This window comes from Chroicocephalus ridibundus, chromosome 22 (assembly GCF_963924245.1).
Source record: "Chroicocephalus ridibundus chromosome 22, bChrRid1.1, whole genome shotgun sequence".
Classification (NCBI taxonomy): Eukaryota; Metazoa; Chordata; class Aves; order Charadriiformes; family Laridae; genus Chroicocephalus; species Chroicocephalus ridibundus.
This window is the reverse complement of record NC_086305.1, coordinates 2958901-2973805: the sequence shown is the minus strand read 5'-3', so window position 1 is coordinate 2973805 and position 14905 is coordinate 2958901. Positions and strand designations below refer to the sequence as shown.

The 14905-nt window shown below is 66.3% G+C and overlaps 2 protein-coding genes across 3 annotated transcripts; both read left to right on the top strand.

The window, feature by feature from the left end:
- The first annotated feature begins 1964 nt into the window (after positions 1-1964).
- On the top strand, positions 1965-8241 carry TM6SF2 (transmembrane 6 superfamily member 2). Of its 2 annotated transcripts, none has more exons than XM_063358013.1 (10): positions 1965-2114; positions 4738-4844; positions 4989-5086; positions 5297-5400; positions 5559-5641; positions 6492-6616; positions 6761-6862; positions 7007-7099; positions 7180-7299; positions 7678-8241. In XM_063358013.1, the coding sequence occupies exons 1-10, from the start codon at positions 2023-2025 to the stop codon at positions 7876-7878; spliced, it is 1125 nt and encodes a 374-aa protein (XP_063214083.1). In that variant the 5' UTR covers positions 1965-2022; the 3' UTR covers positions 7879-8241. The 2 variants fall into 2 exon arrangements, with proteins under 2 accessions (XP_063214083.1, XP_063214084.1); XM_063358014.1 differs by having other exon boundaries at positions 1966-2114; positions 4741-4844.
- A 533-nt stretch (positions 8242-8774) lies between these two features.
- On the top strand, positions 8775-14689 carry HAPLN4 (hyaluronan and proteoglycan link protein 4). The gene is made up of 5 exons (XM_063358030.1): positions 8775-8958; positions 10553-10670; positions 11012-11374; positions 12141-12443; positions 13209-14689. Exons 2-5 carry the CDS (start codon positions 10553-10555, stop codon positions 13544-13546), a joined length of 1122 nt encoding a protein of 373 aa, XP_063214100.1. The 5' UTR covers positions 8775-8958; the 3' UTR covers positions 13547-14689.
- Positions 14690-14905: the final 216 nt, after the last annotated feature.

Below are 14905 nucleotides of genomic sequence, written 5' to 3'. Positions count from 1 at the left end.
CAGCACGGGCAGTAATCGTGGAAGATTGGGAAATAACGATAACAAATCTGGCGGGTCTTCAGCAGGGCCAAGCTTCTGCACAAATGATTAAGGTCACGGTGACAACTGCGCTTTCCTGGGAAGCTGGGGACACCCATCCCTTTGGTCTCTCCCTCTTGGGCTGGTGCTGCTGGTTCCTGGCCGGCACAAGCCGGAGCTGGTTTTCCTGAATTGCCGAGACTGGAGCATCGCTGGGCTGCCCGGCTCACGGCTGGGTTTTCTGGAGGAGTAGGGGAGGCTGCCGGGGGGCAGAGGCGTTTTCGGAGTCTGTTTTGCTTCCAGACGTGCGCAGTATGACATCCTTGGGGCACTGGCGCTGACCTGCTCCCAGCGTGGCGTTAGAGGCAGGGCGAGCGGGCTCTGCTGCTGCTGATCGGGTCGTTAAAGCTAATCTGATGCTACAGCGCTCCCCGCGTACGTCGTTGATGTCGTGTTGGCAAAAGTTGTTTAATTCCTTTATTTCAGCACAGCAGCCTTGGTCTTCCTGAGCCACTTCTCTTGATAACCCTGTTCCATAAGTGCTTTGCTCTGTTTTTTTTTCTTACGTTGTTGTTAAGTCACGCACTGTTCCCTGTGCCCTGCCGCTGGGAGCAGCAGGCAGGGTCAGCCCTGCAGAAGCCACTTAGCGCCGTCCTCCTCCTTGCCATCATTAGCTCCAAGCGGGGATTCAGCCTTCAGAAAGCGAATCAAACGGGCGGCTGCTGCGCCGGGCCCAGAAGGGTCACCGGAGTTGGTGATCAAAGAGTAAATTCCCGATGCCCGCCGTGCACAGGCCGTGCCAGCCGCTCATGCGGCGTGAACGCACGGGTGACCGAGCACGGCACCGGGGGGGGAGACACTGGGAAACCACCCGGTTGGGGCTGGTTTTCCCCAAGTGGCTGTTGCCGGAGCTGGGAGACCGGTGCAACACTCGTAGGGGTTTGGTGTTTGGGAAGATGTGACAGTTCTTGCACCGAGTCACCCCAAATTGCCTGGTTTCACCCCCCTTTTTTTTCGTCTCACAGGGCATTGCGCTGGTTTTTGTGCGTCTCCCTGTACAAATAGAGCTGGTGGGTGGTTTCTCAGCCGCAAAGCCACGTCTCGTTACTGACCCCCGCAGACTGAACGCCCCTTGCGCCCACCGAACGAGCCTCTCCTCGTCGGCGACGAGCCTGCTCGCGACCTCCCTGCTGACGAGGCACGCGGGGCTCCTCGGCCTTCCTCCCGCACGGAGGAATGACGAACAAACCCAGGGCAAAGTGCAGGGCGGGCAGCTCGGCCCCCGGACTCTGAAGCAAGAGGGCAAAAGAGTGACGTGACACGGCGGCAGGTTGGGGAAGGGTTTGTGAGAAGGGGGAAAGGTTGAGCGGCCGCCTTGGGGCTCTGCTAAGTTCCGTGGAAGTTTCTAAGTGTGTTCCCATTTCGGGGCCGCTGGGGCAGGTCTCTCCCCGGGCTGGTGGGGAGGTAAACGCCCGTGTTTTGAGCAGAGGATGTGAGAGGAGGAGGTCGGGGGAACGCTGGGCTCCCAGCTGGGTGCAGAGACCTTGAAACTCCTGCTCTCTGCTCAGTTCAATTCGTTATTAAAGGCAGGGATGAAGTGCTGGCTTTCATGTGCTTCGCTCCTTCTCTCTTCCTCTTACAGATCTGGAGAGGTATGTCCTCTTGGCTTTTTTTAAGTACTTAAAGTTTCCAGAATGAATTGGGGGAAAAAAAAAAAAAAAAAAAAACAAAACACAAAACAAAACAGTCCCTGAGCTTTCAGAGCCTCTTCTGGAGTGGTTTTACGTTTCCCCCGCAGCTCTTAGCGCTGTTTCTCAAGGCAGTCCTTGAGCACGGAGACCAGCACGGACCATCGTACAGAGCTACGTGTGTTCAGCTGCAGCCTGCACCCCCCGAGACCCCCCCGGACCCCCCAGCCCTCCTCCTGGCCGGCTCTGGCGCTTTAAGGGCGCTGCCTGTTCTCGGGGCCAAAGTCCGCGGGCTCCGGCGGCGGCCGTGCCGGGGATGCAGCTCCCCGCCGTGCCGGGCGCCCTCGCCCCCTCCCTGCTCGCCATCCCCGTGGCCTTCGGCATCAATGCTGCGACCGCCTTGGCAGAGTGAGTGCGGGACCGGGAGAAGGCTCTGGGGTTGGGATGCTGCCGTTCGGCTGGGTCTCGGGTCCCTCTGCGGTCCTGGATGGGTCCAGTCGGGGTCTTGGGGGGGAAGCCATCCTGGGAGCGGTGTCCAGGGGAGGGTGTCCTGGGACTGGGGTCCAGCCCGGGGCAGGGGGCTCAGTCTGGGTGCTCCTGGCCCAGCTGAGCCCACGGAAAGGCCGTTGCGGGCTGGGACGTCACCGACGTGGCTCATGGCTGCCTTTATGCCTTTTAAATCCCGCTGGCAGCGAAGAGACACGCGCAGCAGGGTTGCTCAGGGCCATTGCACAACGCGGAGCGTACCGGGGCTCGCCGACAGCCCGGATCCCCCGGGGACGGGGGTTCTCAGTGTCTCCCTGGTTTATGAGCATCCTCTGAAGCTGCCCGGCCCTGGTGTAGCCCCCCAGGCCAGACGGACAGAACCGGGACACTGGGTGTCCCCTCTGGACACATCCATACCCCCCCAGGCACTGGGGACCCCTCCAAGCCCCATCTCCCCCTCCCAGAGCGACACCCCCCAAGCAACTCGGCTGCTGGCACGTCCCAGCGTGGCCAATGCCACGCCTCCATGCCGGACTCGTCATCGCCACCATCACGCTGCCTGATAACAGCCCCGCTTTCGGTTTTGCTGCTGAGCGACACCCCTGCCATGCCCCAACCCAGCCTGTCCTGGCCACCCAGCGCGTCCCCGGCTGCCCGTCACCCTGGCTTCGGGGCTTCGCGACCCACCGCCAGCCAGGGTCAGCCCCCTGGTGAGGTGGCCGGAGCCCCACCACTTCCTTACATCCATTATTTCTGTAAAGCCAGGCTCTGGCCGGTTATTTTCCTCTTTATTGCCAGTCTCACGCCCCAGGATCTGCCAGCTTTGGGCTCCCCCCTGTCCTTCCCTCCCTTCACTGGTGTCTGTCCCTTCGTTCCTGCCAGGCTCCTTCGCCCTCCTTTTCCCATTCCTTAGACATTCCTCTTTATAGCCAACTCTGCTTTTGCTGTTCCAGCAGGAAGCACTTTTGCCCAAACTTCTAATCGCGGAGCCGGGGCTTTCCTGGCCACCTCATGAGCTTCACTTGAAGATCTCCCGATTTTCATTCCCATCTTTTCGGCCTCCTCTTTCCCTTCCATCCCGCAGCCCGGATCTCCGGGATCTCTCTCCATGAAACCCGCAGCCCATCTGCCCGACACGGTGCCGGTGAAAACCGTCTGTAGCTGTGGGGAGCGCTGACCCCCGCCCCCAGCCCCCCAAACCCAAGCCCATGACAACACGATTCTCCCGCCCAGGCTGTGGCGGGGGGTTGTGGAGTGGGAATATCCCCCTGTTTTTTAATCCGTCCCTGCGGCAGGACGAGCGGTGGTGGCCTCCGAGCCCCTCAGCCTGGCCGGGTGGCCGCGGTGCCGGCGTGTGTTGGTGTGTCTCGAGCCCCGTCACCCGCACGGTCACGTCCCGCGGTGACCGGAGGAGCTGGGCGTTGTGCTGCTCCGCCGCCACATCCACATTTGACTTCTGAATTAATCATTCCATGGGAGTAATTAGTTGTGTAGTAATTAATTATACACCGGTAATAATGCACTCAGGCGGTGGCACTTCAGTTGTTTGATTGTTTTGAGGTGGTTTGGGTTTTTTTCTGTGCTGGTTCGGATGCTTATGGCACGCGGTGAGGACGGGCTCAGCGCTGCTGTGACACCCTGTCCCGGCGCTCCCTGTCCCTTGTCCCCATCCCCATCCCTGTCCCTGGAAGAGCGATTCCGCCTGCGCACCGCGAACACGAGCCGGGTGTTGTCGCAGCCTCCGAAAACGGGACCTGAGCTGTTCCCAGCGGGGTGACGCCGGGCCGGGGGGACGGCTGGCCTTTCGTCGCCAGCCCCCACGCTGCACCGAGGAGCGCTGGGGCTGCCCGTCGGGTGGTTCCCCAGGATGAGCTACCAACACCCGTGTCTGCGCAGACGGCCGGCCGCGACTTTGCCTTTTCTTTTCCTTTGGTGACAGAGTTAAAGGCTTGAGTGAAAAATTCCGTGACGTTTTCCGTGTTTCCTAGAAGTGCTGGCTGGAGCAGAGCTGCAGCTATCCCAGCTGAGGCGGCAGCTTCTTGGAGGGGGCGCAGCAAGCTCGGGATACATTTCCCTCCAACTTCTTCCCTCTCTTAGGACGCGTTTTCAGTATCTGTCTCCTCGTTATCGATTTGCTTTATAATTGGTTTCCCCGGTCTCTTAGAGCACCGGCCCCTCTCCAGGGGGAGGGAGGACCACGCGGGGGCTTCTCCCCTGCACTGCCGCAGGAGCCTTGGCTCCTTCCCCATCCATGCCCGGGTGTCAGACGCAGCCTTCCCCCAGCTTCGCCCCCCCCGGGGTTATTTCAGACCCTGCAGGAGCCCTTTCCCCGCCCCCCCGCTCCCGAAGCGCCCTGTGCCGCCGCGGGACCCCACCTGTGCCGGGGTGCGGGGTCTGATCCTGCCGTTCCCTCTGCTTCGGCGGAGACCGGTCAAAATCGGTGGGGGCAAAGGGTGTTTCAGCTGGACCGGGGGAAAGGGGGCTTCACACACCCCCCGGCCCCGTCTGCGCCCGGGGTGCTTGAACCCGTCCCGCTGTTCCGCAGCAGCCCGCTGGCGCTGATGCTGACGGGGGTGCTGCTGCTCGCCGGCCTCATCTCCATCATCTTCTTCGTAAGCGGAGGGAGCCACTTCCAGGACCCCCTTTTCTGCGGTGAGTCCGTCCATCCCCCCTCCCCCCCCCCACACACACACCCCGGGGTGCGGGGATCGATCCCGTGCCGGGGCAGGGAGCGGAGATGTGGGATTTGGGGGGGGTGCCGTGGGACCCGCTGGGAGCCGGCTCGCTCTCCGGCAGTGTTCGTGGTGCTCTCCTTCACCTCCGTCGCCGACTTGATCATCTCGCTGGAGGAGGATGGCTACATTTCTGGCTTCATGGAGGTCTACGTCCGAGAGGTACCCCCTCACCGCCCCCCCTCGGGCTCTCGCACCGCCCGGTCGTGCGACGAGCAGCCCCGCGCACCCAGGGCAAGCAGGGATGCTGCTCCCGCTCCCAAAGGGACCCTGCAGGGAGCAGCCCCAGCTCCCGTGGGGTCCCCCGGGATGGGGGGGGTGGGAAGGCGCCGGCCCCTGCCCTATATGATCCGCAATCTTCCGAACGGGCAGGGCGAGCCCTACCTGCGCACGGCGCACGGCATCATGATCTGTTACTGGGACGGCATCATCCACTACGGGCTCTACCTCGCCATGATGGCGGCCATCGGCCAGAGGTGAGCGGGGATGGCGACGGAGATCCCGTGGCCACGTGGCGTCTTCACGGATGGGGAGCTCGGAGGGGCTTGCGGGGGAAGGGGGCTCCCTTCTCCAGTTTTGTGGGAGAAGGGAGCTCTGAGCCTGGCCGAGGCGTCTGATCCCGGTGTCTCCGCAGAAAGAGCTACAGGAACCTGGGTCTCTTCTGGCTGGGCTCTCTGATGATGAGCATCGTCGTCTTCCTGCTTGGGAACCTGATAGGTACGGGGGTGCGGAGGGGGGCTCGGGGGGGACCCCCAGCCCTCGCTGATGACCCAGTGTGCCCAGGTGGCCAAGAGGGCCAATGGCATCCTGGCTTGTATTAGAAATAGCGTGACCAGCAGGAGGAGGGAGGTGACTGTCCCCCTGTACTCGGCACTGGTGAGGCCACACCTGGAGTACTGTGTCCAGTTCTGGGCACCTCAACCCGAGAGAGATCTCGAGGTGCTGGAGCAAGGGCAGAGGAGGGCAACGAAGCTGGTGAAGGGCCTGGAGAATAAACCTGATGAGGAGCGATTGAAGGAGCTGGGACTGTTTAGTTTGAGGAAGAGGAGGCTGAGGGGAGACCTCATCGCTCTCTACAACTCCTCGAAAGGCCATTGTAGAGAGGTTGGTGCTGGTCTCTTCTCACAGGTAATTAGCAATAGAACAAGAGGGAATGGGCTCAAGCTGCAGCAGGGTAGGTTTAGGCTGGACATTAGGAAAAAATTCTTCCTGGAAAGAGTGGTCAGACACTGGAATAGGCTGCCCAGGGAGGTGGTGGAGTCGCCGTCCCTGGATGTGTTTAAGACTCGTTTAGATGTGGTGTTAAGGGATATGGTGTAAGGGAGAACTTTGTAGAGTGGAGATGATGGTTGGCCTCGATGATCCCAAGGGCCTTTTCCAACCTAAATGATTCTATGATTCTATGATTCTGATCCCTCCAGGCTGCCTCCATCCCCCCGTCTGTCCGGCAGGTTTGCTCCCCGGCTCTTGCCCCTCGGGGAGAGGAGGAAGGTGCTGACCTGGGGGTGGGTCTGGGTCCTGGGTGCCCAGCGCTCCCTCCTGCCTACCCCGTGCTCTCCTTCCCCAGGGAAATACAGCTCCGACCTCAGCCCTTCCTTCCTGCTCAACCTGCCCTACATCCTCATCCCGCTCTGGGCTGGGGTGAGGCTCTTCCAGCAGCCCAAGGCCCTGCCGTGCCTCAGCCCCGAGAAGGTGAGCTGGGAGCCGGGGCGAGAGCTCCACGGGAGCTGCACCGGGAGCCATCGGTCTTCTCCCACTCCCCGGGGCTGGACCACGGGGTGCGGAGCCGAAAATATGGGGTGCGGAGCCGAAAATACGGCGTTTTCCCTCTCCCAGGTTGCAAAGGAACAAGGCAAGTGCCTGTACCAGCGGCCCCAGGACATGGGGCTGGTCCTGCTCCTGCTCCTCACCGCCGCCTTCACCTTCTTCAGGGGGATGGTGAGTGCTGGGCCCACACGTGGGGGTCCTGGAGGGGTTGTAGGGGTCCTGGAGGGGCCGTGAGGGGTCCTCAAGGGGCCATAGTGGTCTGGGGTGGGTACATCTGCCCCATACCCACCTCCCCTCCGCTCTCTGCATCCCCAGGTGGTTTTGGACTGTCCTGCCGATTCGTGCTTCGAGTACATCTACCAGCACGAGCCGTACCTGCGCGACCCCGTCGGCTACCCCAAAGTGCAGGTGAGTGGGGTTGAAGCAGGGCCGGAGCCCCCCTCCCCGTGCCGCTGGGGACGGGGTGACCCTCTCCGTGTCCCCCCCAGATGCTGATCTACTTGTTCTACGTCCTCCCCTTCTTCTGCCTCTCCATCTACGGGCTGGTGCTGCCCGGCTGCTCCTGGCTGCCCGACTGGAGCCTGGTGTTTGCCGGCGCCATCGCGCAGGTAAGGGCTGCCCCATCGTCCTTCCCCCCGCTGCGGGGCTGGGGGGGGACACACGGTGGGACCCCCGGGATGGGTTTTGGTCCCCAGCAAGTGGGGAGCCGGGGCTGAGCCGGGGGTGTGGGGGGAGAACAGATCCGCACCCGCGGCTGCGTGCGGAGCAGTTCCCACCGCCGCCGCCCGATAATTACTTTGGCCTCGGTGGATCTTAATGGAGCCGGGGATTAGTTTGACAGAAATAGGCTGGAGCGAGCCCGCAGGTCTATAGATAGGACGCGCTGGGTGTGCTCCTGCGAAACACCCTTTGGTGCCGGGTGGGACACCCCATCGCTGCCGGTCCCCCCCGTTCCCCCCCTGCCTCATGTCACCCTGTGTCCCCAGGCTCAGTTCTCCCACCTGGGCTCCTCGCTGCACGCCCGCACGCCCTTCCCCTACCAGACCCCCGAAGATGTCTGGTGGAGCTTCCTCCTCACCAACGTCCTCTACGCGCTGGGCCCCCAGCTCCTGGCCTTCCGCTGCCTGCGCTGCCCGGCCTTCTTCCTGCCCGCCACTCCTGCCAGCCGCGGCAAGAAGCACCAGTGACACGTCCTGCCCGCCCCGGGGGGGGGACTGCTGCCTGCCCCCCCTTTTCCCGCTGCAAAAGCGGCCTGTGGCGGGACCTGGCTGGCAGAGGTGTCCCCAGGGATGCTCCGGTCCCTGCCGTGTCCCCTAACGCCGTGGGGATCCCGGGGTGCTCTGCGGGGGCATCGCTGCAGTCACGGCCCTGCCCATGTCTGTGCTTGGGGGGGTCTCACCGGCGGGGGGCTGCGGGAGCCGGACTCCCCTCCCGGCTGGTCCCCAGGGACCGTGGGGGTCCTGTCCCACCCTGGTGCTCCCGGCCACGCTGGAAGGACGCAGGAGCGGGGACCGTGCCAGGAAAACACTGTTTACAAAATAAAGGAGCGAGGGTACAGCTTCCGAACCCCTCTCCGTGCTCCCGACGGCAGCGTCACCCCCGTGGCCGTGGATGAAGCACCGCACCGCGTTCCCCCCACCCCGCGTCATCCGCCGGTGTCCTGCCGGTTCCCAGCCCCTGCTGGCAACCGGGGCCGGGAGGAGCTGCCGGGCTTTGCCCCTTTGGGGTGCGGAGGGGCTCCTGCCGCCCGCGCTGAGCTCGGCCTCGGGCTGGGAGGGGGGAGCCGGGGCAAGGGGTGCCCCTGCGTGTGCCAGGGATGCCCAGGGGTGGGCAGGGGGGGCGAGGGGTGGGGATGTGTGCCCACGGCGGGGGGGGGAGGCACATGGGTGGGGATGCGCAGGGGGGGGCGCGCAGGGGGGGGTGCTGGCGGTAGCTCGGGGCTGCCCTTGCAGGGTCCGGGGCGGGGGGGTGGCGGATTTACCCGGCAAAACTCCTTTTGCCCCGCGGATTCCCCGCTCGCAGCCCGGGCCGGGGGTACCGGCAGTACCGGGGGTTACCGGCGGTACCGGGGGGACGGTGCCGGGCGGGACGGTGACCTTGGCGAGCCGGCGGCCCTGCGCAGCGCCGGGAGCCGGGGCAGGGCCGGGCCGAGCTGAGCTGCCGGTGCCGCCCCCTGCGCGGAGCCGCACCGGCAGCACCGGCGGCACCGGAGCGCTCCTGCGGCCGGGCCCCTCCCGCCGGCCGGCACCGGCGCCCGCCGAGACACGGTGAGTGCGGGGGGCTGCGGCGGCGGCGGCGGCTCCGTTCGCTGCGGGGCGGCCGCGGGGAACCGGGACGGGACCCCCGGTACCGGCAGCCCGGGCGGGGGCTGCTCCCGGTGGGGCGGAGGGCGGTCGCGGTGGGGGTCGGCGGCCGGGCCGGTTCCGCCCCGCGCTGCGCTGCCCGCTCCCGGGCACCGGCGTCCCGCAGCCCCGGGGCTGCCGCCGCAGTGTCCCGCACTGCAACACCGCACCGGCCCCGGGGCCGCCGGCGGGGGGGAGCCGGGGCTCCTCGCTCCCGCTGCCCCCAGCCGGGCACCGGGACCCCCGAGGGGGCTCCTCTGCTCCCCCGACCGGGCACCGCTCCCCCTCACCCCGACTGGCAACCGGGTCCCTCGGTAGGGCTTCCCCGCTCCCCCTGCCCCCTCGACCGGACACCGGGACCCCCGGAGGGGCTGCCCCGCTCCCCCTGACACCGGCCGGGCATCGGGACCCGCGGGAGGGCTTCCCCGCTCCCTCTGCCCCACACCGGGCACCGGGACCCCCGGGGGCCCTTCCCTGTTCGTTTGCCCTGCCCCCGACCGGGGACCGGGACCGTCGGGGGGGCTTCCCTGCTTCCCCCGCTCTCCGACCGGGCACCGGGACCCCCGGGGGTCTTCCCTATTCGTTTCCCCTGCCCCCCGACCGGGCACCGGGACCCTCGAGGGGCTTCTCCATTCCCCCTGCGTCCGACTGGACACCGGGACCCCCGGGGGGGCTTCCTCGTTCCTCCTGCCCCCTCGACCAGACACCGGGAACCCCGGGGGTGTTTCCCTGCTCCCCCGACCTTGACCGGGCACCGGGACCCCCGGGGGGCTTCCCCCCTCCCCCTGCCCCCCGACCGGGCACCAGGACCCTTGTGGGGGCTGCCCCGCTTCCCCTACCCCGCAGCCAAGCCCAGGCTCCCCTTCCCCTGCCCCACGGGGGGGTCATTCCCACCGGGGGGGCACACAGCCGGTCTGCCCGTGCTGGGATCCGGGGCACCCCCAAGAACACGGGGCTCAGGCCCCAGCCCGCAGTGCGGGGGGTTCGCAGCCCCCCAGGGACTGGGGGGGCTCTGGCCCACACTTCCCCCGTTGTCCCCATGGAAGGGGGGATGCAGCCGGAGGGGGGCTCTGGGGGCTCCGGCAGCCGCAGCCCACTCCCGCGCCATCAGTTCAGTTTCCAGCTGTGCCATCGCGGACATAAATAACTCACGAGATCTGGCCCTGCGCGTCTGCCATGAAATATTCATCCCGCTGTAACTGAGCGGGTGAAGCGGAGTTCAGCGCAGGCCGGGGGCGCGGGGGGCCCCGCGGGCGGGGGGTGCTCGGGGCGGGGTGGGGGGAGGCAATGGGTGACCCAACGCTTGGGGTGGGTGAGGCGGGAGATGGGGTGGGGGCACCCCCACGAGGGGTGGTGGCGGGTGACGGCATCTCCTTCCCCTGGATGGGGGCGCGGGCTGGGGACCGGCATTGCTGCTGGGGGGCTACCAAAGCCGGGGGTCAGGCAGAGCGTGGGTTTGCCTCACCGCTCTCCTCCCTGGGGGGTCGGTGGGTGCTAAGGGGCTCTGCTCTCCCCCTAGATGCGTCCCCGAGGCCCCTGGGCCGCTGGCCCAGCAGCTCTGCTGCTCCTTGCTGGCGTCCTCGCCTCCGACGTGCTGCCCAGCACCCGGGGACGGAAGAAGGTGGTCCATGTCATGGGTGAGTGGGGACAGGGGTCCGCAGCGGGGAGCTGGGCTGGACCCCCAGGGTGGGACAGGGGGAGCCACCCTGCAGCCATCGGGCTGTTGGGTTTAAGATCCACTAAAGTGCCATCAGGGTTGCTGGGACATCCATTGTGTCCCCCTTGCCCTGGCCAGGAGCTGCCCAACCCTCGTTGGGGTTTGCAAAGCCCCCAAAAGAGGCAGATTGCCCCCAAAGGTGGTCCTGCACCCAACCTGCTTGTCCCCATGGTCCTGCCCATGTGCCAGCACTGCCTGGGGTGGAGGCAGGGGCAGCAGGCTTGGGGACAGGGACTCCCCTGAGCTCAGTGTCCCTTGCAGAAGGTGACAGCGGGGCCGTGGTCGTGCAAACGGCCCCGGGGAAGGTGGTGACGCACCGGGGCGGCACCATCATCCTGCCCTGCCGGTACCACTACGACATGGCCGCCCACGACCCGGCCGAGATCCGCCTCAAGTGGACCAAGGTGACGGAGCCCATGGCCTTCGTGGACGTCTTCGTGGCGCTGGGGAAGGCGCGGCGGGCGTTCGGCAGCTACCGCGGCCGCACGGCCCTGCAGGAGGACGGCTTCGGCGACGCCTCGCTCATCATCCGCAACGTCACCCTGCAAGACTACGGCCGCTACGAGTGCGAGGTCACCAACGAGCTCGAGGACGACACCGGCATGGTCAAGCTGGACCTCGAAGGTAACGGCGCGGCTGCACCAGGGAGGAGGGACAGGGACAAGGAGGGCCCCGGGTGTCCCCGTGTCCCAGGCGGGATGGCCAGGACACGGTTCCCAGCGCCGCGTTCCCAAGCTGGGCTCGGTCCCGCTTTACGGCCGGTTGTTTTTCCTGGCGTGTGCCGTGGTTTATTGCCTCGGTTATTGGCTTTTATTGTTGCTCCAGGTTTACGGGCTGGCAGCTAATAAACGCTGGAGATAGATAGCGGCACGGCCTCGTAAAGCACCGGGGGGGGACAGGGATGGGATGTGGCAGCAGCGTTGGTGCCGTGCATGGCTACAAGATGCTGGGATAGGGGGGGGGACACCGGGAAAGGGGGAAAACCCTTTTTTGGGGGCTCGGGAGGCACAGCAGCGCTGCTCCAGCTGGTACGGGCTTGCCCCGGGGACGCCAGGGCTTGGCTGGACACTGCGTGGGCACCACCGATGTCCCCGTGTCCCAGAGCAGCAGCTCCTGGGACCTGGGGGTGCCCCGGGGGTCCTTGAGGTCACAGGGCTGGGGGGCTTTGGGGTTGCCGAGCACCTGGAGCACCCGAAGTCCCCGAGCAGGGACGATGGCAGCTCGGCTGCGCTGGGCTTTGCAGCCGGGTCTCCCCCCTGCAGCAGCCCCTGTCCCCCGCCGGTGCCTTGCGCCGATGACCCCGTTCGTTGGGTGCAGCTGCAAAATAAGGTGGGGGAACTCCCCCCCCCAAGACCCTAACCCTCCCCTCCGTGTGTCCCCCCCCGCCCAGGTGTCATCTTCCCCTACCACCCGCGCCTGGGTCGCTACACCCTGAACTTCCACGAGGCGCAGCAGGCGTGCCTGGAGCAGGACGGCATCCTGGCCTCGCACGACCAGCTGCACCAGGCCTGGCTGGAGGGCATGGACTGGTGCAACGCCGGCTGGCTGGAGGACGGCTCGGTGCAGTACCCCATCTCCCGCCCGCGGGAGGAGTGCGGCCGCAAGGACACGCCGGTGGGGGTACGCAACTACGGCTACCGGCACAAGGAGAGCGAGCACTACGACGCCTTCTGCTTCACCTCCAACCTCAACGGTAACGGCGGGGAGGGGGGGAAACTGAGGCACGGAGCACCCACAATGCACAGAGTGCATCACCCAGCTCCCTGGTTTGACCGGGCAGGGTGGGGGGTTCCCATGATGGTCCAGGAAGGCGCTTAGCCCTGGGTGAGACTTCACGTCCCTTCCCCAGGCTGCATGTCCCTTCCCCGGGCTCCCCAGCACATCAAGAGGGGGTTCGGTGTCAGGGACCCCCATAAATCATCAGGATCTGTCCCCATCACCTTTGGGGCTGGGGCACCCGGTTTTAGCAAGCCCCATCTTCCCCGGGCGGCAGCAGGGGACGGAGGTAATTGCAGCAGCAAACGGGCCGGGTGATGGATGAGGCCGGGGCCGCGCAAGACAGATGGGAGCCGGGAGGGCTCCCGGGCTGTGTAAATTCCTCCCGGCTGGCAGGGCCGCGCGGGGGGGCTCTGCCGATGTTTGTTTAATGGTGGCAGGCAGGATAAATAGCGGGTGTAATCGCCACCAGGAGCCATCGCCGACCGCCGCCGTGTAGCCCCCATAAATCTGCCAGCGCCGTGACGGTGGCTCCCCAGAGCCCACCCGGCCGGTCGCCTCCTCAGGACCGACCCCCCCTGCCCAAATATGTGTTTTGGGGTGGGGGGGTTCGCAGGGCTTGCACCGCTCAACCCCATCCTACCCTGCTGGGTACCGGTGCCGTGCCGGATGCGGGATGCTGCAGGTGGGTCCCCATCCCCGACACCCCCCAACTTTGTGTGTGTGTGTCCCCTCCCCAAAGGCAAAGTCTACTTCTTGAAGACGTACCGCAAGCTGAGCTACGCCGAGGCGGTGCAGGCCTGCAAGAACAACGGGGCGGCCGTGGCCAAGGTGGGCCAGCTCTACGCCGCCTGGAAGATCCAGCTGCTGGACCGCTGCGAGGCCGGCTGGCTGGAGGACGGCAGCATCCGCTACCCCATCGTCAACCCCCGGGCACGCTGCGGGGGCCGGGAGCCCGGCGTGCGCAACCTGGGCTTCCCGGACAAGAAGTACAAGCTTTTTGGGGTTTATTGCTTCAAAAAAGCCGGTGAGGCCGCTCCGGAGAAGGCGCTGGGTGGGGGTCACCCCAATCGTGTGTGAGGCTCAGCCACGCTGGGAGCACCCCCAGATTTGGCCGGGGCGACCCCTCCTCGTGTGCTGGGCTCCCCGGCGTCGCTGCCTCCCGGGACGCGGCAGCGCGGGGAGCTGCGGGCAGCCCCTGCCTTGGACTGGGAGAGGTGCCCGTGCGATGCCGGGGCGGCTGCTGCGCCGCAGGCTGAGGACAAAGCCCGGGGACGCTTGGGGAAACTGAGGCAGCGGGAGGGGAACGACTTCAGGAGCCCAGCCAGGAGCCTGCGCGCGGATCCAGGGCCGGCTCCCCAGCTCGTTGCAGCTCTTGCTTATCAATTATCGCATGTGCTAACGGCCCAGCCAGAGCAAAGCAGGCTTGAGCCCTCGACGTCCTCATCCTCGTGCCTGGGGTCCCCAACTCCGCGCTGTCCCTGGGGCGTCTCTCTGAACCCCCCCGGGAGATGCTGTGGGCAACCACATCATGGGAGCAGCAGGTCTCTGCGGGGGGGCTGACCTGCCACGAGCCCCCCAAAATCCCAGCGTGGTGCTGGGCAAGGACTGGGGGCACTGGGCTTGGCTTTCATGTAACATGGGCGGCCGGGGGGGCTGGGGGGGATCGCCTGCAGCCCTTCCAGCATCCGCATGCACCCGCTCACCGCTGGCCACCCCGGGGGGCTGCTGCTGGGCCAGCCCAGTGCCCCACGCCGCCAGCCCGGGGCCGCTCCTTAGCGCTTGGCTTGGTGGGGAAGCGGCGGATGCCGGGAGCGGGAAGGTGCTGGGTGGGCACCGTCCCCTGCGCCCCCCCGGGCCGAGCACCGTCCCGAGGCTTCCTGCAGCCCCGGCGCTCCCCAGCTGGACGTAGATGAAATAAAAGCTTCGGCCGCTTTTGAGAGCTGAGCCGGGCTCTCGTGTCTCCTTGGCTGGTGCCACCCTCCGGGGGCATCTCGGGTGCAAGGGGACCCCGCGCCCTGGGGGCCACTTCCCCCCCCGCAGCTCTTGTATTCGCTCGGAATTCAAAGCCCCGGTGTCCCTGTCCCCGCTGCGCCCTCCCTCCCCGCCGGAGCTGGGCACCTTCGGAGCGTCGCGATGGCATCCCCCTTGGATTTATCAGGACCAAATCCAAGGGTGCAGCATCGGCAGAGCCGCCTCGGGGCATCGCAGCGCTGGCAGCCACCACGGGGGACGGCGGGGGACGACCCTGGGGGGTCCCCCATGCCGGAGGGGCTTCCTCCACGGCCGGTGCAGCTGAGCCCAGTCCATCCATCACCGTCACCGACTGCCAGCGCCGGTGACAATAAATAGCTGCTGGGAGCTGCCACCCCCAGCCACCGCGACCCTCGGGGGGCAAGAGTGGGGACCGCAGGTGCTGGGGGCCACCGGAGCCCCAGG

Coding starts and splice junctions, on each gene's coding strand:
- TM6SF2 (XM_063358013.1), top strand. CDS start 2,023: ATGCAGCTCCCCGCCGTGCCGGGCGCCCTCGCCCCCTCCCTGCTCGCC. Junction 2,115..4,737: donor GCTGCGACCGCCTTGGCAGA/GTGAGTGCGGGA, acceptor GCTGTTCCGCAG/CAGCCCGCTGGCGCTGATGC. Junction 6,863..7,006: donor TCACCTTCTTCAGGGGGATG/GTGAGTGCTGGG, acceptor CTGCATCCCCAG/GTGGTTTTGGACTGTCCTGC.
- HAPLN4 (XM_063358030.1), top strand. CDS start 10,553: ATGCGTCCCCGAGGCCCCTGGGCCGCTGGCCCAGCAGCTCTGCTGCTC. Junction 10,671..11,011: donor GAAGGTGGTCCATGTCATGG/GTGAGTGGGGAC, acceptor TGTCCCTTGCAG/AAGGTGACAGCGGGGCCGTG. Junction 12,444..13,208: donor CTTCACCTCCAACCTCAACG/GTAACGGCGGGG, acceptor CCCTCCCCAAAG/GCAAAGTCTACTTCTTGAAG.